The sequence below is a fragment of the Rhineura floridana genome, chromosome 15, assembly GCF_030035675.1.
Source record: "Rhineura floridana isolate rRhiFlo1 chromosome 15, rRhiFlo1.hap2, whole genome shotgun sequence".
In the NCBI taxonomy this organism is placed as follows: domain Eukaryota; kingdom Metazoa; phylum Chordata; class Lepidosauria; order Squamata; family Rhineuridae; genus Rhineura; species Rhineura floridana.
In genome coordinates this window covers 27,816,718-27,843,214 of record NC_084494.1, presented here as the reverse complement: position 1 = coordinate 27,843,214, position 26,497 = coordinate 27,816,718, and the positions used below count along the sequence as shown (strand labels likewise).

At 44.3% G+C, this 26,497-nt stretch overlaps 2 protein-coding genes across 3 annotated transcripts; both read right to left on the bottom strand.

Moving 5' to 3' along the window:
• Positions 1-4,063: 4,063 nt before the first annotated feature.
• LOC133370854 (protein NKG7-like) lies at positions 4,064-14,814 on the bottom strand. Its single transcript, XM_061597731.1, has 5 exons — positions 14,744-14,814; positions 9,890-10,122; positions 8,280-8,429; positions 6,367-6,501; positions 4,064-4,136 (listed from the first exon to the last, which is right to left on the bottom strand). The coding sequence occupies exons 1-5, from the start codon at positions 14,812-14,814 to the stop codon at positions 4,096-4,098; spliced, it is 630 nt and encodes a 209-aa protein (XP_061453715.1). The 3' UTR covers positions 4,064-4,095.
• A 5,054-nt stretch (positions 14,815-19,868) lies between these two features.
• Positions 19,869-25,235, bottom strand: LOC133370364 (uncharacterized). 2 transcript variants are annotated; one of them, XM_061596576.1, is made up of 3 exons: positions 25,071-25,235; positions 23,530-23,596; positions 19,869-22,943 (listed from the first exon to the last, which is right to left on the bottom strand). In XM_061596576.1, the coding sequence occupies exon 3, from the start codon at positions 22,895-22,897 to the stop codon at positions 21,563-21,565; it is 1,335 nt and encodes a 444-aa protein (XP_061452560.1). In that variant the 5' UTR covers positions 22,898-22,943; positions 23,530-23,596; positions 25,071-25,235; the 3' UTR covers positions 19,869-21,562. The 2 variants fall into 2 exon arrangements, with proteins under 2 accessions (XP_061452560.1, XP_061452559.1); XM_061596575.1 differs by lacking the exon at positions 23,530-23,596.
• Positions 25,236-26,497: the final 1,262 nt, after the last annotated feature.

Sequence of the window (26,497 nt, the reverse complement as noted above, 5' to 3'; positions counted from 1 at the left end):
AATGCATCCATGATATTAACAAAAGATTCCTGACTACTCCCGCAAGTCTCCTGCTATGATTCTGTGCTGCAAAAAAGGATTTGTGACTCCCCCACAACCCCGAATGTTGTCCTTAAAAAAAAACAAAAACTTTGACCATGCTCTTTTAAACATCAGCCATGCCTACTGTGGTATATGGCTTCCAGGCAGCTGACAATGCTTCAATAACAACCCTCAGTGTGAAACATTTGCCACCCAGTCTATACTTAGCATATGTACATTTTATGAAAATCTGGGCTTTTTTTTTTTTAAGCAATGCATAAGTGGGTCATCCTAGACTGGTCCTCTTTTCCTCACTCCTGGCCCCTGTTCTTTTGGCAGTTCTAAGAATGAGAAGTCTTACCTACATGAAACCAATATAGGGTGCATTTGGGATCTAAGCAAATCTTCCAGAGACCACCATGGAGCAGACCTTGAGGGGTGCTTTCCATCACCCAGTAGGAAGTAGACAAGGAGGTGAGCAGCAGCAACAGACTACAAGAGCAGCAGATCATGCTGCTGATCGGCAGCGGCTGTGTCAAGAAATGGAGGTTAAATGAGGTAGAGATAGCCCTGCAATTGGAATGGGGAAGTGAAAGAGAGAGAGATGATCATCATTGCCACTTAAAGGAAAGCTGCAAGACAACAGCTGCCATAAAAGTAGGGATGAGGAAGAAATTTCATTAAGTATGCATTTAAAGCTGAATTGATCAAATTCACACTTTCTGAAACAACGTGAGAACTGAAACACAACCATCGTGCAGGATTTGCACTTATCCAAATATTGCAATGCAGTTCATAGAATGCTGCTCAATACCAGGTTGGAATATTCCTTCACCTAGCCCAATCCCCCCAGTCTCGTCTAGCTGCCAGGGAGCTGTGTGTGGCACCACAGGAGTCTTAAAAGCAAATGTTTGACTTGGGGACATTCAACAATTAGTCAAGCATTTTGCATTGAATTGTCACTATCGTTAATTAATTGGTTACATGCATTGGGGGTTTCCCATTGATTAATGTTGCAGCAAGCGTTCATAATAGGGCTGAGCTCCATATGTGGCCAAGGGCAAGCTAAACTGGACCTGTTTGGAGGCATTTGGGCCTTGGCCATGTTGGGTTGAGATAGCCTTGGATCACTACAGCGGTCAGTTACGGTGCTATCAGGGAGTAGGGTGTAGGGCAGAAAGACGAGGCAGACATGGGCAGGAGAGTTGGACAGGAAAGGCACCTCTTCACAGGAGAAGGTAGATGCCTGCCTTTTCCACCCAATCTCTCCTCCTTCCTACCTCCCCAAGCCCCGCATACCAAATCCCCTTCGCAAAGGAGCAGTATCCCGCAGTAGGGAATTCTGTTGCTTATCAGCTGATAAGCAGGACAATTCATTCTGTGTGGTGCCAGTCACTGCTTCTTTGCAGGTGGATTCCCTGCATGCAGAGAAGCTGCTTCTGAAGCAGCAGTGACTGGCAACGCTCAGGATAGAACTGTCTTGCACACCAGCTGGTAAGAAAAACGATTCCGTCCTGCGCTGGTTGAACCCGCCTGCTCTCAGTCAGCAGGAGAGGGGGAGAGAAAGAGACGTTGTGTCTCCTCCTTCCCTCGACCATATTTTTAATTTTAAAATCCCTTAGCCCTGTCCCTCGAATGACTTCAGTGGTGGATCTGGGGCAGAGTGGGTAGTCCCATCTTTGGGACAGTGCGGATTGGCCCTCCTCAGGTCCCACAGTTCAAGGTCACGAGGTGGATTGGGATGGCTGTGCACAGCCCTAGTTGTTAAGCAGAGGTACCCTCTTCCCTGTTCTACTGTACCCCCTTTCTCCTGCCAAAATAAGATCTCCTTTGGCCACACCTTTCTGGATCCTTCTGTGCCATCTTTGTGTTACGGATGAGAATGGAGGAACATCTACTTCATCTGAAATGAATCTGGTTGCCTAGGCTACTCCAGCTGCTCCAGTGCCAATTCCAACCAAACAGGTTCTTAGAGTCTTCTAACCACAGAGATTCTGACCAATCAGGTTCCTGCTGCTCAATAATAGGAAGAGTTGTCACTCACCATTTTGGGGGGGAAATCTGCATGGCTCCTCCACACATTATTGCATGCTTACGAGTCAGGTTTTGCCGCAGCATATTCTTCTGCTATGATGTGGTAGCTGGATAGTTTTGTCTTAAGTTCAGCTTAAAACTAGCATATATATGTTTTATGCAAATGTGTCTTCTTTTGTCCTCTTTAGTGATGTATTTCCTCTGTAGGAGCATGCATAAAGAGTCACCCTTCCTCTAACACCAAGCTATATCACTGAAATGAGATTAAATCATGAAACTGAGGTCACATCTACACCATCCATTTAAAGTACTCTTATACCACTTTCTGAAACATGGCTTCCCGCCCCAAAGAATCCTGGGAACTGTAGTTTGTTATGGACCTCCTGAAAACAAACTACAGTTCCCCTAAAGAAAAGCCATGACTCTTAAAGTGGTATATGAGTACTTTAAATCGATGTGACCAGCAACATCACAGACACTAGCCAATAGTCACCTTCCATAGCCATGCATTTTTTAGGTTCTTGCAAAAAGAAAAAAAAGGTTCAGATCTTACTCCAAAACAGTTTTCTTACTGAAAACAGAACAGTTGTACTGAATGAGGGGGGAGCATTTTCAAACCATCCTTCCAAATATGTTAATGGTCTTCTCAGACCATCTTTTGCCATGCAGACATGCCAATAAAAAGACAAGCCAAATGAGAGTTCAAGCAAGGTACTTTATTTATTACATTTTTCATCCCACTTTTTCTCCAAGCAGCTCAGGGAGACATGTTTCTCCCCCCCCTCTCTTTTTTTCAAATCCATACAACAACCCTGTGAGGTAGGTCAGGCTGAGACATGGTGAGTGGTCCAAGGTCACCCAGTGGGCAGGTATTTGAACTTGAGTCTCCCCAGGTGAAGTCCAGCTTTCTGTGTACCACATCATACTAGGTTTTGGGGGAAATCATCACGACAAGTTCACACTGAAAATAGCCTTTTTAATCTTAAGAGAATCAGTCAAAGTCTAGAAAAATGTTCAGGCGAGGAAAACGGTGGTGGCGGAGAAACAAACAAGATATGGGGCAGAACATTGGAGAGTAGCTGAGGGTCCTCGAGCCAGCTGACAAAACCAGACTAAATGCATACAAGTTCTTGTTTACAAATAGAGGTTCCCAGCTAAACACATAGATATTGACATGTCACAACCACAAATACTTGCATAAAGCTGTACCCAGACCCAGGATAGTGTACACAACTGTCCTCCTTAGAAAGGCCAAAATTCTATCTTTGTTTTTTCTTGTGCTCATGTCAACTGCTGCTTCAGTGAATGGATTACTAACACATTCACTGTGAAGAGAAACTGAAATTGTGTATTCCATTTCATATATTCTCAGCGTGGCTGGAGTGTTTCTGTTTGCATTCAACAAAGACAGACAAGTGACTGTGGTGGACAGAAGGGCAAACAATGGATGCCGTGAAAGGGGGAGATTGCATGGATTAGTCACCACACATAGTTACATTCAGACATAATGATCAAAGCACGATTTGACCAAACCACGGTTTGGCCATCATGAACAGACTTGCTCTCATATGTTCTCTTCTTGCCCTCTTCTTCCTCTCCACTCCAAAGCATAGTTTGCTGTGGTGGCCAATTCACATCAACTATAGTTTGCACAGACCATGCTTTGCTTCCCAACCAGAACTGGAAGCCCAGGTCAACTCCTAGTTATCAACTGTAGTACGGAGGCAAACCATGTTTTGAGCAAGCCACGTTTTGTTCAGTTGGTATGTCCTGACAAGCCATGGTTTGTTCAAACCAGAAGGTGAGGGAGGGAACTGGAGCAATCCGGAAGCCCTCTCACAATGGTCAGATCATGCTCTGCCATTATATTTGAATTGGGACAAACAAGACCGAATCTTTGCCCCCTCCCCATTCTGATACCCAGAATAAGGCTATACTTAACCTAATGAAATTCCCCTCTGCGGGAAATTCATGACAGGAAACCAGCCAGTCTCTTACTGGCAGCTCTTTCGGCCTCTGTGGCAGAATGAACCCCCAGACTTAGTAGATGGTTGTTTTGTGAGTCAGCATTAGTAGTATGCCTAGGTAGAAGGAGGGGAAAAAAGATATTTTAGAGACTAAAATACTAGATATACTATTTAGGCCCTCGGGCCTGGGGTCCAAAAGTAGCCCTCAACACCTCTGTATCTGGTCCTTGAAACTCACTCAGGTCATACTCCCTGTCTCCAGGACACACCCCTCACTGGCTCTGTTTCACACCCCAAGTGTTTTTGCCTGGCTAGAATGCGTCCTTGAACTCTGATAATGCCTCTTGTTTGTCTGGATGGAGGATACAGAGGGGTGTGTGAATGTGTATAGAACTAGCCTGCTACACAGAGGTTATAATATACATTGGCTGCTCTGCTCATTTTTGTCTCTGGCCCCACCCACCACGAGCACATGGCCAGAGTCGGCTCCAGGCATGCCGGGGCCTTTGGACAACAGCCTGTCCCAGACCCCCCAGCTCCCCTTCCGTGATCCACGGCAGAAGCCGTGCAGCAGGTCGCAGGACAGGAACTTCTGAGCCGCCCGCCATCCCTCCACTTAACCTACCTTTCTCTGCTTTTTTTCCGGCTGCACGCACTGCGCTCTCAGGGTTACCATCAATCAAGATGGCAGCCGAGGTTTCCATATGGGGCTGAAGCCTCTGCCACCATCTTGGTTGATGGCATGCAGCGCGCGCATTGCTGCCATCAACCAAGATGGCGGCAGAAGCTTCAGCCCCTTACGGAAACCTCGGCTGCCATCTTGATTGATGGCAACCATGCGCACACTGCAAAAAACAGCAGAGAGAAAGGTAGGTGAAGCAGGGGGGTGGCGGGCAGCTCGGAAGCTCCCCCTGTCCTGCCATCCACGGATCATGGAAGGGGAGTGGAGGGCCTCTCAGGGGCTCCTGTAGCTCCGGGGCCCTCGGGCCAGTACTCCACCTGGCCACCCTTTAGAACTAGCCCTGCACATGGCTTTCAGAAGGCTGCCCAGAAGGTAAAGTGGCCCTCAGGTTGAAAGAGGTTCTCTCCCTCTACCCTAAGTATTCTACTAAGAAAAGGAGGAAGCGCCACCACTTCCCTAGGCAAATTTTGACTCTCAAGTCCCCGCTGATGTCAGTGGCTGAGTTAAAAAGAAAAAACATGACAGCAAATACACTGCTGGGGGGTAGGCAAACCCAGTGCACTGATGGGGATGCAGTTCCACTTCCTCTCTCCGGTCATGAGATTGATGAGCAGAAGGGGGTGTTGAAACCCTTCTCAGCTGGTCTGCATGGATATGCCAAGGAGGCACCCTTCTGCCAATCACATGACATTATGATGTCTAGGGATGGAAAGATCTGTCAATTTCAGTTCTCTCAGTTTCTCATTTCATCAGTCTTAAATTCAGTTCTCCACATTTCTGCAGCAATTTGCATTTTTTTAAAAATCCTCATGAAACTTTTCCAACATTTTAGTGTGAATTTCTCCTAATAAACGCATTGTTGTGGGGAGTTTTGACTAATGCACACATTTCTGCAAGCAATTTCTTGTCATATAATGCAGCCATTTTTGCATGTTATTTTCACTTGTATATTTATTTTATACACACTTTCCCCTATGCATGTTTGTAAACATTGTTCGATTGATGAACTGCATCACAAAATTCAAATAAGTGTGAATTTCAAAGGATAACTGTGTTTTAGTTCTCCAATTGTTTCGGAAAGTGTGAATTTGATAAATTTGGCTTGAAATGTGAATGAGAATTGAAATTCTCACCTATCCCTAATGGCAATGGAAAGATCTGTCCATTTTGGTTCTCTCTCATTTTTCCAATCTTAAATTCAGTTCCCCACATTTCTGCAGCAATTTGTAGGGGTTTTTTTTAAAAAAAAATATCCTCATGAAAATTCACCAGCATTTTAGTGTGAATTTCTCCTAATAAACGCATTTCTGTAGAGAGTTTTAACTAATGTTCACATTGTTACAAGCAATTTCTCATCATCTAATGGATGTTTATATATTATTTTCACTCATATATTCATTTTTATGCACACTTTCCCCTAACACATGCATGTTTGTAAACATTGCTTGGTGTGTGAACTGCATTGCAAAATTTAAACAAGTGTGAATTTTGAAATATGGCTGTGTTTCAGTTCTGATACTGTTTTGGAAAGTGCACATGTGATAGATTCAGCTTGGAATGAAACCAGAATCTATTTTCTCTCCCATCGCTTGCCTTAGGTGGTGATGAAGCTGAGGCTGGACCTGCAAGATGCTTTGGGCCAGTCTGCAAAGCGCAACTCACCTGTTATGACGTACATAGGGATAGAGGCCCAGCCCAAGCCGTAAGATGACCCGAATATGACCAAATCACGGGTGTAAGACTGGGAACGCTTGTGCACGTATGTGAATATAGACATGCCAATCAAGATGAAAAGACCTAGGGCCAGAGGGAGTAAAAAAAATGAGAATGCACTTTTGCATCCACCGACCACGCATGGCAATCTCTGGCAAAATGTTTAGTTAAGTTGTATATCTGGGACTTGAGATCAGAAGGGCAGGCAATGGGAGTGTTATCTCTGTCTCTGTAATGTTTGTTATTCATTTATCTATAAAACAAAATTAAATATTTATTTTTTTTTAAAAAATGCACATCCCCAAGGCTTCAACACACACACATACCCCATTCTCCCCACTGAAAGAACTTGCACAGGAATCGCTGTTCCACAACCCAAAGGGTTGTCCTTACCAAAGTCGAGAGAAGAGGCTGAGGATGCATAACAGAGCAAGAGAAACACCAGGAAGCAGACTTTATACCTAGGCAGATTGTGAAGAGGAAGCCACAGACAATGAGTCTGGTTCTCACAGCTGGCTGAAGGACAGAAAGTCTAGGGGAGAGGTGCTGCTGGGTCTGGCTGAACCCTAATTGTAGAAAGCACAGCTGTGAAGGGGGCTGTATAGTGGAAGACGATGGGTGACAGAAGGCACCGGCACAAATGCTGATGGGCGGGTGATGTATGTTCAGTGGGCATGAATTCTAATGGGAGGAATGAAAAGCTACAGCTGGAACACAGGGGGTCAGGAGTGTGTGTGTATGTAAGTATGTGAATGCCTGAAAAGGGGAAAAACTATGGGAATAGTCAAACTGCTGTAAAAGGTATGTGAAATTGGGGAGTTGCGGTGGGGAATAAAACTCCCCCCAGAAGGACTGAGTTTCATTTATATGAGACTGAAGGCTTGCTTGCTTGCTTCATTCCTTGCTTGGCTGCTTGCTTGCTTGCTTGCTTGCCCATCCATCCATCCATCCATCCATCCATCCAACTAACTAACTATCTGGCCCTTCCTCTCAGTAGGAGCCCAATGTTGATTTGTTAGCCCTTGAAGCATACATTGACTCTGAGAAAAGGGCTCCATAAAATCAGGTAGTTGCTTTGAGGTATTTTTTGGGAGGGGGGCTTTAGAAAGCCCACCCAAGGAGTTCTATGATGATCCCAGACTCTATGCCCTTTGGGCAGTAGAGATTTCACTAGATAGATCCTGAGCTAAGGATCATGCTGGCTTTCTGAGAACTCCTGTTGTAAACTCTTAACATAGACTGTTGGTCCACCTGGCTCCGTGCTCTTCCTCCTTGGGTCCCCAGATGTTGTTGGACTACAACCAGTGGTGGCTTAGCCATTAGGGCAAGATGGGCACTGCCCCACCAACCTCAGTCTGCCTTCAGCCAGCCTCCATGTGCCTGCCTTCGTACTGACAGCCAGTTCATGGGGTGGTTCTAGCTATCTGCCTCCTCTTCCTCAGTCTCAGTGCTGCCTTTGTAGAACTTAGCAGGGAAGAGGATTGGGGCAGAACTAGAATGAGTTGGCTCTCCCTGCTATTGGCTCTGGCTCCACCTATCATTAGGCTTCCTGCCTTCTGCCTTACCAGTGGGTGCCAGCCATTCCTGACTACAACTCCCATCATCCCCCATCCAGCTTTACCAGTGGTCAGGGATGATGGGAGTTGCGGTCTAACAACATCTAGGGACCAAAGGTTGAAGAACACTGACTTGCTCTTCTTGTCTACAGTCTGGCAGGGATCCAGGCAAGGAAACTTGCTCAGCTCTACCTGGAGATGGTGGGGATTGAACCTGGGACCATTTGTATGCAAAGCCTGTGCACTACCATTGAGCCACGGGCTTTCTAGCATTAAAAAAAAAGCAAAACACCACAGCAGGGTTACCTGAACAGAAGCTGAAGGCAGCAGCGGTTCTGACCAGGGATATGCGGAACAGCAGGTCACGTTCAAAGGAGATGCAGATGCATAATAAAGATATGAGGCCGCAGAAACACGCAATCAACAGGAATGCTCGGGTGAAATGGATCGGCAGGGCTGTAATCCAGAAAGAACGGAAAAAGCATGATCAAGGGCTTGGTTTATGAGTAGATTCATGGAATTGTCACCAACTAAATTCTTCTCAGAGTAGACCCACTGAAATCAATAGAGCCAAGTTAATCATGTCCATTAATTCTAGTGGGTCTATTCTGAGTAGGATTAGCATCAAATACAACCCATTCTCCCCTTCCCCTCCAAATACATGGGATGGGCCGTAGCTCAGTGGCAGAGCATAATAATAGAACACTTGAGACATACACATTTTAGGACCCCCTCTAGTAATTTGTTTGAAACTGTTTTTAATCATGCCTTTTATATTGTTGTGACCATCCCTGGGACCTACTGGTGAAGGATGGGTAATAAATTTAATCATCACCATCATCTGCTTTACACGCAGAAGGTCCCAGTTCAATCCCCAGCATCCCCATTTGGGACTGGGAGAGAACCCAGTCTGAAATCCTGAAGACCTGCTGTCACTCAGTGTGGACAATACTGAGCTAGATGGACCAATGGTCTGACTCAGGATAAGACAGCCTCCCATGTTCCTGTGACTTAAGGGAAGGACCATAGCTCAGTGGTAGAGCGCTAGCCTTGCATGCAAAAGGTCCCAGGTTCAATCGCTGCCTTCTCCAGGTAGGCTGGGAAAGAATCTCTATCTAACTCAGTATAAGGCCACTTCCTATGTTCACATATATCTACAGATATATCATGTTTTTGGTAAAAAATGAGGTGCTGGTACTCATTTCTTGATAAAAGTACCGTGGGTGCCAGAACAAAATGGCTGGCACAGGCAGCCAAAAAAGAGGTGCTGGTTCTCTGTCTAGTCCTGATGGATCAGACCAGAGATACATTAGTCCAGCATCATATTTCCTAAAGTGGCCAACCAGATGCCAACGGGAAGTCCACAATCAGTGCGTGTGAATGCAATAATCCCCCCCCCCAACGGCTGTTTCCCGGTGCCCCCAATCCTGGACAATAGAGCCATCATGACTGGTAGCCTTACCCTCCACAGATTTGTCTAATCTCCTTTTAAAGCTTTCTAAAGTTTTTAAATGTTTTAAAAACTGGATGTTGCTTTTATATCATCATCCGATAGAGACTGAGTGCACTAAGAAACAACCAAACATACAAGACACTAAACAGTTGTTAGCTGCTGGGCATGTTTGTTCCACTACGGACACACCACATATTTAAAGCACATTTTCCCCAAGAAAAAATCCTGGGAACCGTAGTTTATTACTCACAAAGATACAATTCCCAGCACCCTTAACAAACTGCAGTTCCCAGGATTCTTTGAGGGAAGCCATGTGCTCTAAATGTATAGCGTGGACGTCTGTGAACTAAGTGAAAATGCCGCTGTCAGCTCCTAACTTAAATACAGATACAGATCCCTGGAAACCAAGCCTGAAATGCTTGCATTTTGTACCAAGATCACTGACAGCAGTGGGAGACCTTACCTAGTAGACTAAACCAATACAGGGTGCAGTCAGGATCTAAGCAGACCTTCCAGAGTCCACTGTGGAGCAGGCCTTTATTGGTGCTTTCCAATACCCAGTAGGGAGTGCTCAGGGAAGTAAACTCCAATAGCAAACTGCCAGCCGAGCAGATCCCGCTACCGATCCTCAGGGGTTCCGTCAGGAAATCGAGGCGATGTGACACCACACTTAAGGAGATCACAGAAGTTGGGTCGCTGTGTAGAGGACAAGGGTGGAGATGTTGTCATCATGAACAGCGAAAGAAAAGTTGCAAGGCAAAAGGTGCTGTAAGGCAGGGGTGGGCAGAAGGCAGATCAGGATCTACTGGGTGATCTCTGGGAAATTTGTAGATCGGTCAGGACTTCTGATTCTCAGTTGTCTAACAACACGGCAACAACTAAAAAACTCCCACCACTACAGGATGCGGAAAAAGGACTCTGTGGGGAAAGCCAGGAGTGGATTTGAGTGTGGAAGGACTTGAAACCTTGGTTCCAGTACTGATCATAAACAGTAATGAAAGCCATCACATGTGAGCGTGGTACTAGGAGGATCACCTGGCAGAGCCATATATTTTACTCCTGGCTGTGGATGCTGGGTCTCAGGGTTCTAATAAAAAACAAGATAGAACCCAGATGCTGCGAGTCTTCCCATTCCCACCTCTAATGTAGGAGACAACTTGAAGATGCATGGGCAAATCTTTCATCATGTAAGCCCATATCCCCCCCCCCCCGTAATAGAACTGCTTCTATCTAAGAATGACTGCTTTGATCAGTATTAAAACGAACAAGGCCTTTGCTCCCTGAATTGCTGATAAGGGCAAAATACTCAGGGCCCGCAGGCCTCCATTGTGGCAATGAAGAAGAGAAGGTTAATGATGGGTCTTGCATATAAGGAGAAGGATGGATCTCCTGATTAACACCACCACAAGTCACTTCTTAACAGGCGTAGCTGCTATTTCCTGGACCCTGTGCATGGTTAAACTACTGTGCCTATTTTCTCTATGTTCAGGAACACCTTGTTAAAATTTTGTTCCAGCCTAGTGCCAGCATCCTGCATGGTTGGGCAACTGCTGAGGCCCACACATCTGGTGGGGCCCACCAGTGCAGTGGCCACTCCCAGCTTCACACACTTTTGAGACACCTGTTTGGCTTACCTGTTAGCAGTACTGTAATTGGCTGGGAGAGAGTTAAGCAACCAGTAAGTTCCAGTCAGAGTTTAGCAGGTGCCAGTTTTTATGTCCCACAATGCAATGCGGTATGGTGAACACTTAGCCCTCATCCAGCCAATTATAGCATCGTCACAGGCGGGTAAGCCAGCCAACTGTAGGAGGAGGATGCTGGCAGTGGCTTCAGCAGTGCCACCAGAAAGCGGAGGAGAGATGGGGGAGCAGTTAGCATTGGGAGTGGGCATTTGTGGTAGTACACAAAGGACCTACTCAGGCCTGGCATTGGCTCTGATTTAGTTGCATCAAGTTTCTAATGTTGTCTGTCCTCATGGCTGGCTCTATCAGGTGTTGGACTGGTGTCTGGAAGCACTGATATGCTGCACAGGGACCAATAAACTGAGGCCGAATCCTGATAAGATAGATGTTCCATGAGTGGACGATTCCTATACCTTGGAGTTAGGTGTACAAGCTGTTCTGGAAGAGATTGAACTCCCCCTGAAGCAACAGTTTCATAGTCTGGGAGTACTCCTGGATTCCAACCTGTCACTGGAGTCTCAAGAGGCTTCTGTTGCTAGGAGTGTTTATGCCCAGTTTAAGCTGATCACTGCCTATGGCTGTTCCTAGATTGGGATACTCTAGCCTCAGTTGTCTATGCTCTGATGACCTCCCGTCTGGACTACTGTAATGCACTCTACATGGGGCTGATCTTGTAGACTGTCCAGAGGCAGCATCTAGTGCTGTCACTGATCCTGAAAGAGCTGCACTGGCTGTCAATGAGGCACTGGACCCAATTCGAGGAGTTAGTACTAGCGTACAAAGCCCTAAGCACATTGGGTCCCACTTACATAAAAGAGTGCCTTTCCCAATATCAACCATTTCAGGGCCTACAAACAGCTTGGAGAGGGGGCTGTCAATGGTGCCACTGCTTAGTGCTGCCCAGTTGGCATTGACTCATGACAGGGCCTTCTTGGTGACAGTTCCTCACTTGTGAAGTGACTTCCCTGGTGAGGTATGTCTCCCCCCCCCCCACACACACACATTATTAACATTCAAAAGGAATTTAAAAATATTCCTGCTTTTGATGGCTGAAACATACTGTTCCTGGTATTTATTAGCTGTGAGGGTATGTGACTGCTTTACATGCTTTTAAATGTTTGCATTGTTTTTAGATGTTTTAAACATGTTTTGACTTCCGGGAAGGGTGACTTCGCTTGTGCCTGCTTTTGGGACGGGCTCCCGCCTCAAAAGAAGCTTATTCAGATATAAATCAGTCAGAACATTTTTTTTTTTTTTGACTGATGAAATTTCTCCCAGGCAGGGAGAAACGTAGAGATCAACCTCAAAAGCCTGTTTTTGTTGGGAGGACTGGATTTCATTAATTTATGAGATAAGGTCCAGCCAACAATGCCGGATGGACTTCCTAACAAGCTCTATCTGTTTAAGCGATACGTTTATCTTTTCTTTAAAGAGAGAACGGACTAACAGGCAAGCACCCTTCTTTCTATTATTTTTTTTACTTGGTTTAAATTGTTGCAGCAAAAGGAGATTTGTCAGATTGATCGGCTTTGGACAACTTCTGGGTGAGATATAGCTCTTCTCTGTTATTCACGAAATTAACAGCTTATCTCTGTTTCTGTCGCAAAAAGCTGTCCTGGAAGTGCATTCTAAAGATAATAAACAGAAGAGGGATTTCTATTCCTGATTTCTATTCCGAGCAATATTATATTGTCAGGGACTATTCTCTTTTTGGTCTATTTTATTTTGACGAATCTGCTTCTTCACGACGCCACTAACTGTTTTGATGCTGGGAACTAAATTTGTTTTGAATTCTTGAACATAGAGAGATAAGGCAGGTTGCTCTGTTTATACTGTGATGTCATCAAGCCTGGAATATTAACCCAATTGTTGCTGAAATAAGAAGTGGTTCTTCTTTATTTTTGTTTTGCTTTGTTTTCGTGGTTTTAAAAATGGCAATCAAGAAAGTGGCTGAGAATCTGGAAGTAACTATGTTTCAGAAAATAATGGATGAGATTGAGATAACGAAACAAACCCTGCGACAGGGTAGTAAGGAGCTGAAAATTGAACTGAGCAAAATGACGCAGGAGCTTAAAGAAATAGGGGATCCTGTGAGAGAGGAGAATGAGATCAGAGATGAGAAAAGAAAAAATAAAGGGAAGATACAAGCCCTGGAGATTGGAACAAATGTGGCATTGGAAAAAGATCTGGAGTTTATGGATTTTAGAAATAAAATCTACTGTTTGGAATTTAACGTTATCTCTGAAGAAATTAATAAAGATATTAGAGATAAAGTTATCAATGGCTTGGATAATCTTCTGGACTGGAATGATGTGATGGAGCTTGATATAGAGAAAATCTATGGAATTAACTGCAGCCATGTGACAATGGAAAAACTCTTAAGAGATGAGCCAGTGCATTTTGTAAAAAAGAAGAACACAGATATGACTTTACAACAGTATTTCAGCAACTTATTCAGAATGGATGGCAAGAAAATATTTGGGATAGAGGAAATTCCCATCAGACTCTTATTATATGACTATGGCTACAACAGCAAGATTATTATGGAATACTGATAATGGAAGATTGGACACTGAAATTACTGGACTTAACAGGACTATTGAAGATGGAAGATGGAACTAATAGGGATAATGGAATAATGGCTATTGAAATTATTGGACCTAACAGATTCTGATGAGATGGATTAATTGAAATGTTTATTTGGACTATGGTTATGACAATAAGATTATTATAATTATTAACGAGATGGATTAATTGACATGTTTATTTGGAGAAAAATTGATAGATATATTTCTTAAAGAATTGAAACCTCTCTTTGACTTTTTGTGGAAAGAATAAAGTAATGTTTATGAGATTTGATGATTAATTAAGATAACTACTGGAGGAAAGCGATTTTATAATATGATTTAAGAGACAGGATTGTTATATATTGTAGATCTATAACTGATTTGATATGTGACAAATGGGAAGTCAACATTTTATTTTTTTTTTGTTTAATCATTTTTGTTTTGTTTTGTTTTTTGTCTTTGAATGTTTTATGATTTTGTTTTCTATGTTTTATGAAAATTTGAATAAAAATTATTGTAAAAAAAAAAAAAAGATGTTTTAAACATGTTTTTGCTTTCATTTTAATTGTATTGTTTCACCGCTCTGATGTTTGCCATCCAGGGCTCCTTTAGGAGGAAGTGGAAGGAACAGAAATTTGGTAAATACTAAATAAATAAATATCCTGAGGAAGAGTGAAGCGGCTACTTCAGATCCTGATTGGCAGGAAGAGTGGCAAGCTGCTAGGGTACAGAGCTGAGTGTGACACTTGCTGTGGCCAGCATCCACTAAGCTAGGCTACATCCACACTGTACATGTAAAGCACTCTTATTTTACTTTTAACACCCATGGCTTCCCCCGAAGACTCCTGGGAACTGTCGTTTGTTCAGGGTGCTGACCTCGTAGAGCTACAGTTCCTATTACCCTTAACAAACAATAGTTCCCAGGATATTCCATAACAGTTAAAGCGGTATAAGAGTGTTTTAAATGTATGATGCGGATGTGACCATAGACTGCTATGTTCAAGTGCAGTGGAGGATGCTGTCCTGTCACCAGTATTGATTCCATTGCCAGTCTATGAATGCACAAACCAGGCGTGATCCTTGACCGCCTCCCCTGATGGTTCTTTAGTGCCATGACCATTTCCTTCCTCCACCCCCATGGCCTAGATGTGCTTGGTAGATCAAGGGGGAAACAGTTGCACAGGAGGGTGGAGCGAACAGCAAAAGATCTCATCAACCCAAGCAGAAAATAGCCTGTTCACCTCTAATTCCAGCCCTGAATCCTGAGATCTTGCTCCTCCTGCTGGAGACTCTTGGAATGTGGTCAAACCCTGACACCTCAGGTCAAACCTAAGGCCTGGTAGCCTTACCTAGGACCCACATGACCTCTGACCTCATTCTTGTCTTTCAGTTTTCCCAGGCCTGTTAATTGAAACTGGGTTGCTTAGCATCACTGGTACCTGACCACATAATATCGCTCCCGTATGGTTTCCTCCCACAACAGGCAATCCCTCAGCCACACCTTTCTGCCATTTGAGGTGCCCTTTGTGATGAGGGTGAGGATGGAGTAACATCTACCTCTTCTGAAATTCATCTCGTTACCTAGGCTACACCAGGTGCTCCAGACGCTTCTGAGCAGTGTAAATTCTGACCAATCAGATTCATGGGGCTTTCCATCCACCAGGATTCTGACAAATCACATTAATGTTGTCTAACAACAGGAAGAATTGTATCTGCTATTTTGGAAAAATCCTACATTTTCCCATGTATTTTTGCATCCTTGCATGAGACAGAATCTGGCCTAATTTATGGCACTGCCAAGATATGACAGCTCTACAATTTCCCCTGGTTTTCATTTTATCCATAGGTAATCGATTTCCAGATTCCAGTTTGGTATGAGGGGAACCACTTATGCATCGCCAAAAAAGAGAGGACAGATGAGGCCACAGATTTGCATATGCTCATTTATATGGAAAGATGCACATTTAGAAATAATTGCTATTATTTCAACCAGGTGTGGGGAACTTTTGGCCCTCCATAAATTGCTGAACTACTTTTCCCATCATACCTAGCCATGTTTGCTGGGGTTGATGGGAGTTGTAGTTCAGCAACATCTAGAGGGCCAAAGGTTCCTCAAAGATGCTCTACACACACACACACACAATCTTGCCTGTAGTGTGAAGAAAGTCTGCCATTTTCATTCGGAACCCAACACACAAGAGGTCATTGTTGAATCAGTGAATCTTTACAGCTGTTTGCCACCTTCTCACCTGGTCCCTGTAACTGTGCTTTGAAGAACAGTGTGATCTGTAACAATTGCTAGGTGACAGCCTTTATTTCCATGCTGTGATCAAGCCACAGTTGAAAGGCATATCAGCGAGGGATGGCTAAAGAGTTGGCAAGCCTTTCTACAGCAGCAAGAGACAAGGTTCTGTAGTTTGTAAGAGTGGAGAAGCAATAACCAAATTATCCTTGCAGGGAGGATAAGGATATTTAAAGTACACTGCAAGAAAGCCTGTACTGTCCTCTTTGAAAAGAGGCGGCGTCATAGCTTAGCAGCAGAGCATCTGCTTTGCATGCAGAAGGGGGTAGGTTCAGTACCCAGCCCCTCCAGATAGGTCCTGTCTGAAATCCTGGAAAGCCACTGCCAATCAGGGTAGACCATCAGCTTGCTGGGGATGATGGGAGTTGTAGTTAAGCAATATCTGGAGGACCAAAAGTTCCCCACACCTGGTGTAGACCCCAGTCAACATGGCCAGTGGTCAGGAATTATGGGAACTGTAATCCAGCAACATGGGGGGACTCAACGATTGGGAAAGGCTAGAAATGGTACTTTTCTGACACACACACACAGAGTGTATCCAATACTAGTTCTCTTCAGAGCAAACCCACTGAAGTGAATGGGCATGAACACCTAACTTAGGTCCATTAATACCAAGGGATCTACTTTAAGTTGAAGTTAGTTGGCTAATAATAATAATAATAATAATAATAATAATAATTTAGTTGGCTACAACCCATAATCCTTTGCCCAAAAAAACCTGCAGTATTTGGGACAAATTAAGAAACAATTATAGCAAACCCATGTATCAAGAATGGGTCAGGTTGTAGTACAAACCCTAAATCGGGCTGGGAACCTATGGCCCTCCAGATGGCTACATCTCCCATCATCCCTGACAATTGGCTATGCTGATGGGAATTGGAGTCCCAACAACATTTGGTGGATCACAGGTTCCCCACTACGCCTATACAAAACTCACAGGTTATGAGGGAAGAGATATTTGAAGTGAAGCATGGGCAGGCAAACGGAGGGACTGAACCCTCCCTCCATCAGTAGTCTCACCTAAACCATCCCACCTGTGGAATCCTGCCCTTCCCTCTTCCCTCCATGACACTCAGGATGGCAAATGTGGAATTAAACAATCTTAGCCTTATCACATCATTTGAGGTAGGCTAGGTTGAGATATGGCGAGCATCACTTCCATGTCTGCAAGGCAGGAGATTCCACTGTAAGTTCCCTAGACAGTGTTACATTGCAGCCTTTGTAAGGATTTCAAATTTAAACCTAAATCTGTCTCCTTCACTCTGCCACAATAGAAAGGTATTGGCTGATGTCCTACAGTACTAACCCCAATCCCCAAACCACCTCCTAAATGCATCAGAAAATGTGGTGGTAGGTCCTTGTGTTTGCCCCTCATGGCCTGAGGGTGCAAAATGGGCATCGAGAACATCTATAGAATAGAACGACTCTTCCAAATAAACTAAAATACACAATTCCATTCTAGTTATTTCATTTTGACTTTTATTTCAGCAAGCATTTGTAAATGACCCCGTGTATCCTGACCGCTATAGCTTTTTTACTTTTTGCTAAGATTGCCTCTTGGCTTTATTGAATGTTGAAAATCATTTTGTAGTGTCTGATTTTCACTATAAACCACCTTGAATATTTGTTAGGAGACGAAAGAGTATATCAAAAAATCAGCTGAGAATTTTTTTCTTAACTGTTATTTCTTCTATGTTGCATTTTTATATTTCTGTATTTTAACTGTTTTGATGTTTTATTGATTATTTTATATGAGCAGGTTTGTGACCGTGTATCAATGAAGTACAAGGCTGATACACTCCGTCATCAATGCTGAAAGTAAACGAATATTAAGAGCAAAATCTAAATGTTTTAAGATGCAGTGCTGCACTGAAACACAAGGGGGAACCAGCAATTTATATTTCATTGGAACGTTTTGACAATGGACCGCAAACGCAACCCACTAAAAAATCAAGTCTCTCTGCAGTCCATCGCCACTCTAGATTAGAATAGGGGATGAGGAAGAAATTTAATTCCGTTCACATCAATGGGTGGAAATTATAGGGAAGCAGATTTTGGTTGAACATTAAGAGAAGCTTCCTAACACTGAGAGCTGGTTCACAGTAGAACAAACTGCATCAGGACAGGAGCAGCAGTTGGTGGCTCCATGTCAGTGGGGCAGTAGAATCTGCTCCGGGTTTCAGCCCAAACCCGTCTAGGAGCTGTCACGCTGGAGGTGTGGGGTATTTAAGCAAAGGCTTGGTAAGAATGTAAGAAAAGCCCGACTGGATCAGGCCAATGGTCCATCTAGTTCAGCATCCTGTTCTCCTAGTGGCCAACCAGATGCCTATGGGAAGCCCAGTCAGGACCTGAGCGTAACAGCACTCTCCCCTCCTACAGTTTTGATCAACTGGTATTGGGAGGCATATTGCCTCTGACCACAGCTAGCCAGCTGTCAGGGATGCTGTAGCTGCAAGTTTCAGCACTGAATAAGGGTAGGATTACCTCCAGAAAAAAAAAAAAACCTTGAAATGCGCAGCTATGAGTGTATGTGATTGCTTTTAAATGTTTTAGATTGCTCCAGTTGGTTTAATGTTTGTTTTTAATTGTATTGCTTTAACATTTTGACGGTCGTTCCCCTGGGTTCCCTTGAGAGGAAGAGCAGGACACAAATTTAATAAATAAATAAAATCTTAATTTATATCCCACCTTCCATCCAAAGAACTCAGGGTGGTGTATATATTCATCCACCAGTCCATTTATCATCACAAATACTCTGCAAGTTACACTACTAGCCATGATGGCTGTGCTCTGCCAACCTAGTCAGAGGCAGCATGCTTCTGAAAACCAGTTGCCGGAAGCCTCAGGAGGGGAGAGTGTTCTTGCACTTGGGTCCTGCTTGCGGGCTTCCCCCAGGCACCTGGTTGGCCACTGTGAGAACAGGATGCTGGACTAGATGGGCCACTGGCCTGATCCAGCAGGTTCTTATGTTCTTATGAAGGATTGGCCAAGACTGTTACCCAGTGAGCTTCAGCTAACTAGATATCTGAATAAGTGTCTCCAATCCACATCTGACGCTCTAATAGGGATGGCAGAGGTGGCTTGTGGCTCCATGTCAGTGGGGCAATGGAATCTGCTCCGGGTTTTAGTCCAAACTTTCAAGGTGCTCTCAGCAGCTGCTGCCACTGAGCCACCAGCCATCAAGGGATGGAGGAATTGATCTTACTTAGACTCCAAAGCAAACTCACCTGACCAGATCTGGGTGAACCATGACATGGATTGGACCTATCTCCTATTTCACAACCCAGCGGATTCCATTATGAGGGTCTCTGGGTTTAAAACAGTTCAAATTACTACTTAGGAGGTGGCCCAAGGGTTGCACGCTACCTCCACAAACCCTTTTTTTCTTTAGACCTTTTGAAATAACGTTGTCCAGATGCCACCACCAGGTACCATGAATGAACACTGAACAAGCTCCCTTTTGAGCAACAGGGCTTGATGAAATTCTGTCACTGCCAGGGGGAATTGTAGAGGGGCTAGGATGTGGCTGCCCCTACATTGGGCCTTTAAAAGAAGAACTTGGCCCCCATTCCCAAACTTCTTGAATGAGGTATCTTGGATAATCTTCCTGGGTTCCCTAGAACACAGCCTGAGAAAGCACTGGATTAAACAAATAGACACTTTGCTTGATACTCAGCAATTCCTCCGAATTCAGTGGGATCAACTCCCAAGTCAGCATGCATCCATGACATACAGCCTTACTCTGTTGTCTCCACATCTTTTGTTCATGCTCTTGCATCTTTATTCCAACAAAAAAAAATGACCTCTCTGGCCAAGCACACTCAGGAGGGGAAAAATACAGCCGCGGCTGCTTTGCTGAAAACAGCCCACACTGCTACAAAGTGACGCCAACTTTATCTTTATTGCAGTAAGTTTACAGAAAAATGTGATTTTACACATTTGTAATTAAACAAACAACCATCTTGGTCTACATGGCTTGAAGGGGATAAAAGGCTGAGCCCACAGAAAAGGTAAGTTGAAAATGATGTAACATACATTCCAAACTCACCACAGTGGTATTTATCTTGGACCTTTCAAAGCAAGCCAGGTTCACTACATTAGAAGTATAGGGATATTTAAAAAAATCTTTACAGAAATCCCCAACATAAACCCAAGTTTTTTAGATTGCTAGGTTAATGCACCTAGATTTGCCAGCTACACCAAACATCATCATCTTAGAGCTGATATACACGTGCAGACAAATAGTGCAATGTAGTACTCCTGGGATGATACCATTTCAGAGTGTAGGCAACAAATTTCATGTCTGAATGCTTCTTCCACATAAAATAAGCCTCCCTACATAAAGGCCACCACATGAGAGAGTTTCCACAGGAAGGAATTTCCTTTCAGTTTTAACATGGAGAAGCATTCAAACATGATTCCCCCATGTAGAGTCTGAAATGGTACTCTCAGGATCTCTGCATCACGTGGTTTATCTGCATGCAGTCTCACCCTCTGAGCTTTCAGTTCTGGATTTCTTTATCAAAATATTACAATGATAATTAACTTCTGCAAAACACCAAGTTCACTTTAACATAACTGCTACATATATCAACTACTGAATCAACCAACGTTTAGAAGATTTGTGTGTGTGTGCTTCTCCCCTTGCCTTCAAAATGTAACTTGTTCTCATATTAAATACAAACAGAACCAAAAGCTTAACCCTTTATAGTTAAGATCAAATGCACGCCCACACCCGTCAAAAGGAAATACTGCAGTAAAATTCCTGCCATGGATTGCACAGGCATCCATCCAAATTCTTTTGTCTTCAGTGGCTTGCAAACCATGCCATCCATTTGCTGAAACAAACAGTTGTCTTTTTCAAATTGACTACAACAGAACACCATCGACAGAGGAACGGAGCACATATTACAACTGTTTGGCGAATGCCACCAAAAATGGCATCTTTGGCCACTCGCACCTACCCACCCCAACTATTATTGTTTAGAACAACTAAACACATCCATCCTATTCAGGTGTTACTGCAAACTGGAAATCCCATGTGTGCTGGAGTGGGGTGGGGGAAGCACAGGGACAAGCTGCACGTTTCAAGAGCAAGTGTGGCTGCGTACACATCTTGTATTTAAAAGCACCAGACCGCCACCAAAAAATCCCAGGAACTGCAGTTTGTCAAGGGTGCTGGAAAATATAGTTCCGTGAAGGGTAAAAAAATACCAGGATTCTTTGGGGGAAGCCATGTGCTTTAAATGTGTGGTGTGCATGCAGCCTGTGAGAAGCAGGGCCTACTTGCATAGGCTCCCTGTGCAATGTAGAAGTCTGCTACATCATGAAAGAGACTTCGTAAGTACAGGAGACTTTGCTACTGCAGTTGTCCTTGAACTCTGAGGGTGACTGATATCCTTAAGGCACTCATCCCAGCGCTCCAACCTAGGTATGGAATTTCTAGTTTGCAACAACACCTGAATTAGGGCTGTCAGTGGCTGCCATCATACAGAGACTCTCCATGCTGCTGATCTGTATTTCTGGCAATCAATCTCTTCTCTCAACCCCTTCCCACCCAAATCGTGTGGTTTCGCTCTTCTCTCTCAAGATTTAGATTCCGCGACAGCGGCATTCTCTAGGGACTGCTCCTCCTCCTCTGGTTCGGATGGCTTCACTTCGGTGTCAATGGTCAGATCCGTGGAGCCTTCAGAGCTGGACTTCCCCGGCAGGTCAGTATAAAGGTTCTTCAGGTATCTGACAAACCCGCCGTTCTTGCTCCAATCTGCAGCAGTTACTCCCTGGTCTTTGGAAGCCGACTCTGGAAGAGGAGAGGTCAACAGCCTCAGTTTGGGAGGATCAGCAGACGAAGCACATTCCCTTTCCCAATCTTCACTTGCTTCGGAAGTGTTGGAATGGTCATTCTGGTGGGGAGTATAGGGAACACTCCCCGTAGCAGGGACAACCGATTGCCCGCTCTCATAATCCACCTCCCAGTCTTCTCCGCTCTCCTGAGCTGCTGTTTTGGCCAGTCCAGCATCTTTAGCCTTGCCTACAAAGCTAGCAGATTCTCCAGTTCCTTGAGTTTTCTGCCATCCCTTCCCGGCGGCACCATCCAAACTCCTTTTTGCTTCGGGGGCTTCCCTGGAATTCTGCCAATGGCTCCCTTCTGGGTTCCTTTTACCATTGCTGGTGCTTGACCTGAAAGGAGACCCTTCTCTCCTCCAGCCTTGCAAGCCTGACTTCCAAGAGCTCGACTCAACAGTGCCTTGCCTCCGGTCACCCCAGGACCTTCTGAAATTCTGCTGCTTGCCTTGCCAACTACCCCCAGTAGCATGGTCTCCTCCTCCTCCTCTTTGGTTCTCCTTCCAGCCCATTGGGGACTGAGTTCTCTTCCAACCCCCTGCCAAGTGGGGTGGGCTACAGTCAGACCAGCTCTTTCCATCACCTCGTTGGGCCACACTGGTCCAATGGCATCCATCATTTTGACGCTCTCTGACTCCGCTATTCAGCCCTCCACAGCCACCATAACCTCCATAAGGTGCTCCCTGTTGGTGGACTCCGCCCGGCTGTGGCTGGATGCCAGCACTGCTCGGCATGCTGTGGCAACTCGAGTGGCAGCAGCTCACTGTGCTATGAGCAGCCGGACAATGGCACATGGCGAAAGACCCCTGTCCACCATGAATGGGTGTTGGAGGCAGAGCATACTGTGCTCCTTTGGCAGCGCTGTTGAGGAGGAAGTAGAGGACATCCAAGCGCACAGGCACCGTGATGGAGGAGAGATTGCTTGAGGAGGAGGAGGAGGATGACACACGGCCTAGGGAGAAGGGCTGCATATTGGAAGGCCCAGATGTGGAGAGCTCACTGGAGGATGAACCAGATGACACCAGGACTGGTCTCCTCTCAGGAGAGCTGCTATTGGCTTCCTGATTCTGAGCCATGGGGGCCTCCTGTGCGATGCTGGCACTGGTAGCTGGAATGAAGAAACTGCAGAACAAAGAATAAAACAAGTGTCCCATTATTTTCTAGGTATTATTTTCTTCGGCAGCAATACAATGTTCTACCTGAGAAAAGTCCTATCTCAGAAGATCTTTATGACCATTCCCCTCACCCCAATTCTCCTGAGGTAGGAAAGTATAAAACAGAAGTGGCTAACCCCCAAGTTCAGAGCCTAATTTGGAACCTCAATGACATTTTCATGTCCCCACAAGCCCCACCAATTTTGGTGGTGGCCCCCAAATGAAAAAAGTTTAAGCAGAGAGTGCTGGGGTGGGTGGAGATCAGGACCCTGACTGGGAGGAGAAATTGTCCTCCCAACGTTCAGACCGATCTAATAAGCTGGAAGTGGGCAATCACTACTACCCCTGACAGATTTGCATGGATGAGCTGGGGGAGCTGTGTGTGCATGAGAGTGTGCATGTGTGGGGCTCTTTCAGTCTCACCCACCGCTAGCATGCACCCTCACAAAGGTTGGCTCAAAAAAAAAAAAAGATTAGCCACCTGACCTTGGGCCAGTCACTGCCACTCAGCCTCAGAGGAAGGCAATGGTAACCCCGCTCTGAATACCACTTACCATGAAAACCCTATTCATAGGGTCGCCATAAGTCGAGATCGACTTGAAGCCAATCCATTTCCTTTTCCTATAAGGAGAAGCAAGGCTGCCATGACATACCCACTTATTTGCAAGGAACCCCCACTGAGCTTGATGGAACTTGCTCCTGAGGAGACATGCAAAGGATTGCACTGTAAGCATAGCTCTGCACATGAAGATAAATCACCCGGTATGAAGTCATATAATTTCAGTTTGCAACGGAGGAGGGAAATTGTGTTTGACTCCCTGCACACAGAGAAACAGAAAGTAAAAGACTACTAGAACCTTTTACTGTATTTGTGCTCTATGAGCAAAGACATTTTGATCTGGCAAAGATGGAAATGTTACCTTAATTTGGTTCCCAAACTCCCCCCCCCCGCAAGGACCACATGAAAATTGGTGAGGGTCTTGGCAGACCCACTTCATGATTCTTCTGCCTGTTATAGCTATTATAATGTGCTGTGCTAGGTGCTGCATATTTTAATTGTATTTTATTGCTTCTTTTATTTCTGATATATATTGTATTTTACTGTATTACAATTTGAATTCTATGGAATTAAAATTGTGATACTGTACAGTAAAATAAAACATACACAAAATAAAACAGGCAATACAAATGCAATTAAAAATCAATATGAATATGTAATGCAACAGATGTGCCATCTCCCATCTTCAACTACAAATCCACTAACACCCCACTTGAAGGAAGCTGATGAGCCACTGGTGGTCTGCAGACCAGAGTTTGGGAAACGCCACCTTAACTCAATGTGTTTGATACAGGTTCATGGATTCAGTTTGATGGGATCACATGTAAACTCATTATGATGTTTTGGATTACATTCAGATATCACCAAATTATTTTTAGGAGGCACTATAAATAAACACACGCACATACTGTATATATTATATAAACACACATATATAGTAAAAACATCTTTAACCATCCAGAGCTAACAGTATAGAAACCAACAGTAAAGAAAACATCTTTGCATGTGCACAGTGGCTCTTTCTGTTAACATCTGAATTTATAAGCAGCCCCCACAGATGTGGGACTCAGGGGAAGCCTGTCCCAATTCACAGCACATGCTTTGCAAGCAAGTTGGAACCTGACCAACTCCCCCGCTGCCTTACAGCGCAATCCTATGCAGGGACTTATTCCCTGGGGAAGTATATTTAGCCTGCATACAGAAGAGTAATCTATAGAGTTGTTCGTTATAATTTTGCATTCGAGTTCGCAACTGGGGCGCTGGACCAAGGTGCCCCACATCAGATCCGATTTGACCGAGGGGCTTCCTGAGGAAAGAGGAATCCCACCTCGGTTCACACTGGGGTTCACACTGGGGCAAAGGAAGGAGTTCTGCCTATAAAATGAAGGGGTTTTGGAGCGGATTTTCTTTTTTTAAAGAAGGTAGCCTGCTTGGGCACTTAGGGATATAAATCGGTTTAGCGCAGCTTCCTTCGTTAGTCTACAGATGGCGCACACAGTCGTGGGGACAGGAGAGAGAAACATCCGTGTGTTTTACCTGCGATCCGCTTTGCCCTCTCACGCTCTTTTTCCGTTGTTTTCCACGCGGCCAAAGCAGCAACTGTCGCACGAGGAAGGGGCACACAACGCATGCGCATTAGCCCTGAAGATGGCTATAGGCGCGGCTCCAGCCGGAGGGTGGAACCCAGAGGCTTTGTTTACAAACAAGAAAAAGAAGTGGAGTGCTGGGAGGAGCCTAGCGAAGGGAGGGGTCTATAAAGCTCGCAGAAGGGGCGGGGCTTCACCTTACGCTGTGTGATTGGAGGAATAGCAAAAAAAAGATAAGAACGAAGCCTGAAGATCAGGAGGGGAGGAATACTGATGATGATAATCAACTGCTACAGTAATACTGCTAGTAGTAATAGTTCTTATTAACCACAATACTAATAGTGATGACAATTAACTATGGGTGGTATTCAGTGCTAGCCCTATTCAAAGTAGACCCATTTAACTTAATAGCCATAATTAACTTAGGGTCCATCATTTCAGTGGGCCTACACTTGAATACAGTACTGTAACGGCAAATTCAGGGTCCCTTCATGATAGTCACAGCCACGCCCCTACCCCCCTTGTTTTTGCTGCGAGGTTGAGAATGAGATCCTTGTTAATATCTTCTCTCCTAACAACACAGGAGCCAAGCAGCATGAAAAGAGAGTGTTAGCTGCTCACCTCCCTTCACTCTCCAATCAGCAGGAAAAGACAAGGAAGCATGTTAGAAGACTTTTCAGTGGCTAATACACTCCCCTTTTATGCTGATTTGCTCATAGGATGATGGAGATACAAAATTAAGGTGTCTGAAACCCCGGATGACTACACCCCTGGCAACCCAATGCTACTACGATGATGAAGACTAAATAATAATATAGTAACAAAAATGACAATAGGTATGGGGTAAAATGAAGCTCTGTTAATCTTGGATTGGTTTAATCTGGGAGACAATATTAATCATAAAATTAACATACCTTAGAAGAGAAAAAAAAGAGTAAATAGATTTGTAGAACTGTGGTCTTTATTTATTATGTTTTGGAACAAGATCCAAGATAATATTTATCCATATTCTTTATATATATTACTATAAAAGGAAAAAGAAAATAATATGAAAAAGAGAAATATCTTTATATAAAAATGTGATTTCCCCCCTTTCTTTCCTTTAAAATGCACAGAAATCTATATAATTTTTCCCTTCCTCCTATTTACTGATTGTATTTTCAGTTATTACTAAGTTATGGAAAATTAAATTTATTCTGTTAATAAATCCTGTTTGATGATGATGATGATAGGCCAGCCCCCGCACTCCCCCCCCCTGGTAAACAAGGCTCCTGTGTCTTTTAAAGCTGCATAACAAGCTGAAGTTTAGTAGGTTGACTTTGACCTTTTCTCCCATTCCTGCGATTTCATGCTTGGAGGGACTTTTCCCCCAGCATA

Coding starts and splice junctions, on each gene's coding strand:
- LOC133370854 (XM_061597731.1), bottom strand. CDS start 14,814: ATGGGGGTGGAGGAAGGAAATGGTCATGGCACTAAAGAACCATCAGGG. Junction 10,123..14,743: donor GCGGTCAAGGATCACGCCTG/GTTTGTGCATTC, acceptor TCCTCTACACAG/CGACCCAACTTCTGTGATCT. Junction 6,502..8,279: donor TGCCTTCAGCTTCTGTTCAG/GTAACCCTGCTG, acceptor CTCTGGCCCTAG/GTCTTTTCATCTTGATTGGC.
- LOC133370364 (XM_061596576.1), bottom strand. CDS start 22,897: ATGGCTCAGAATCAGGAAGCCAATAGCAGCTCTCCTGAGAGGAGACCA.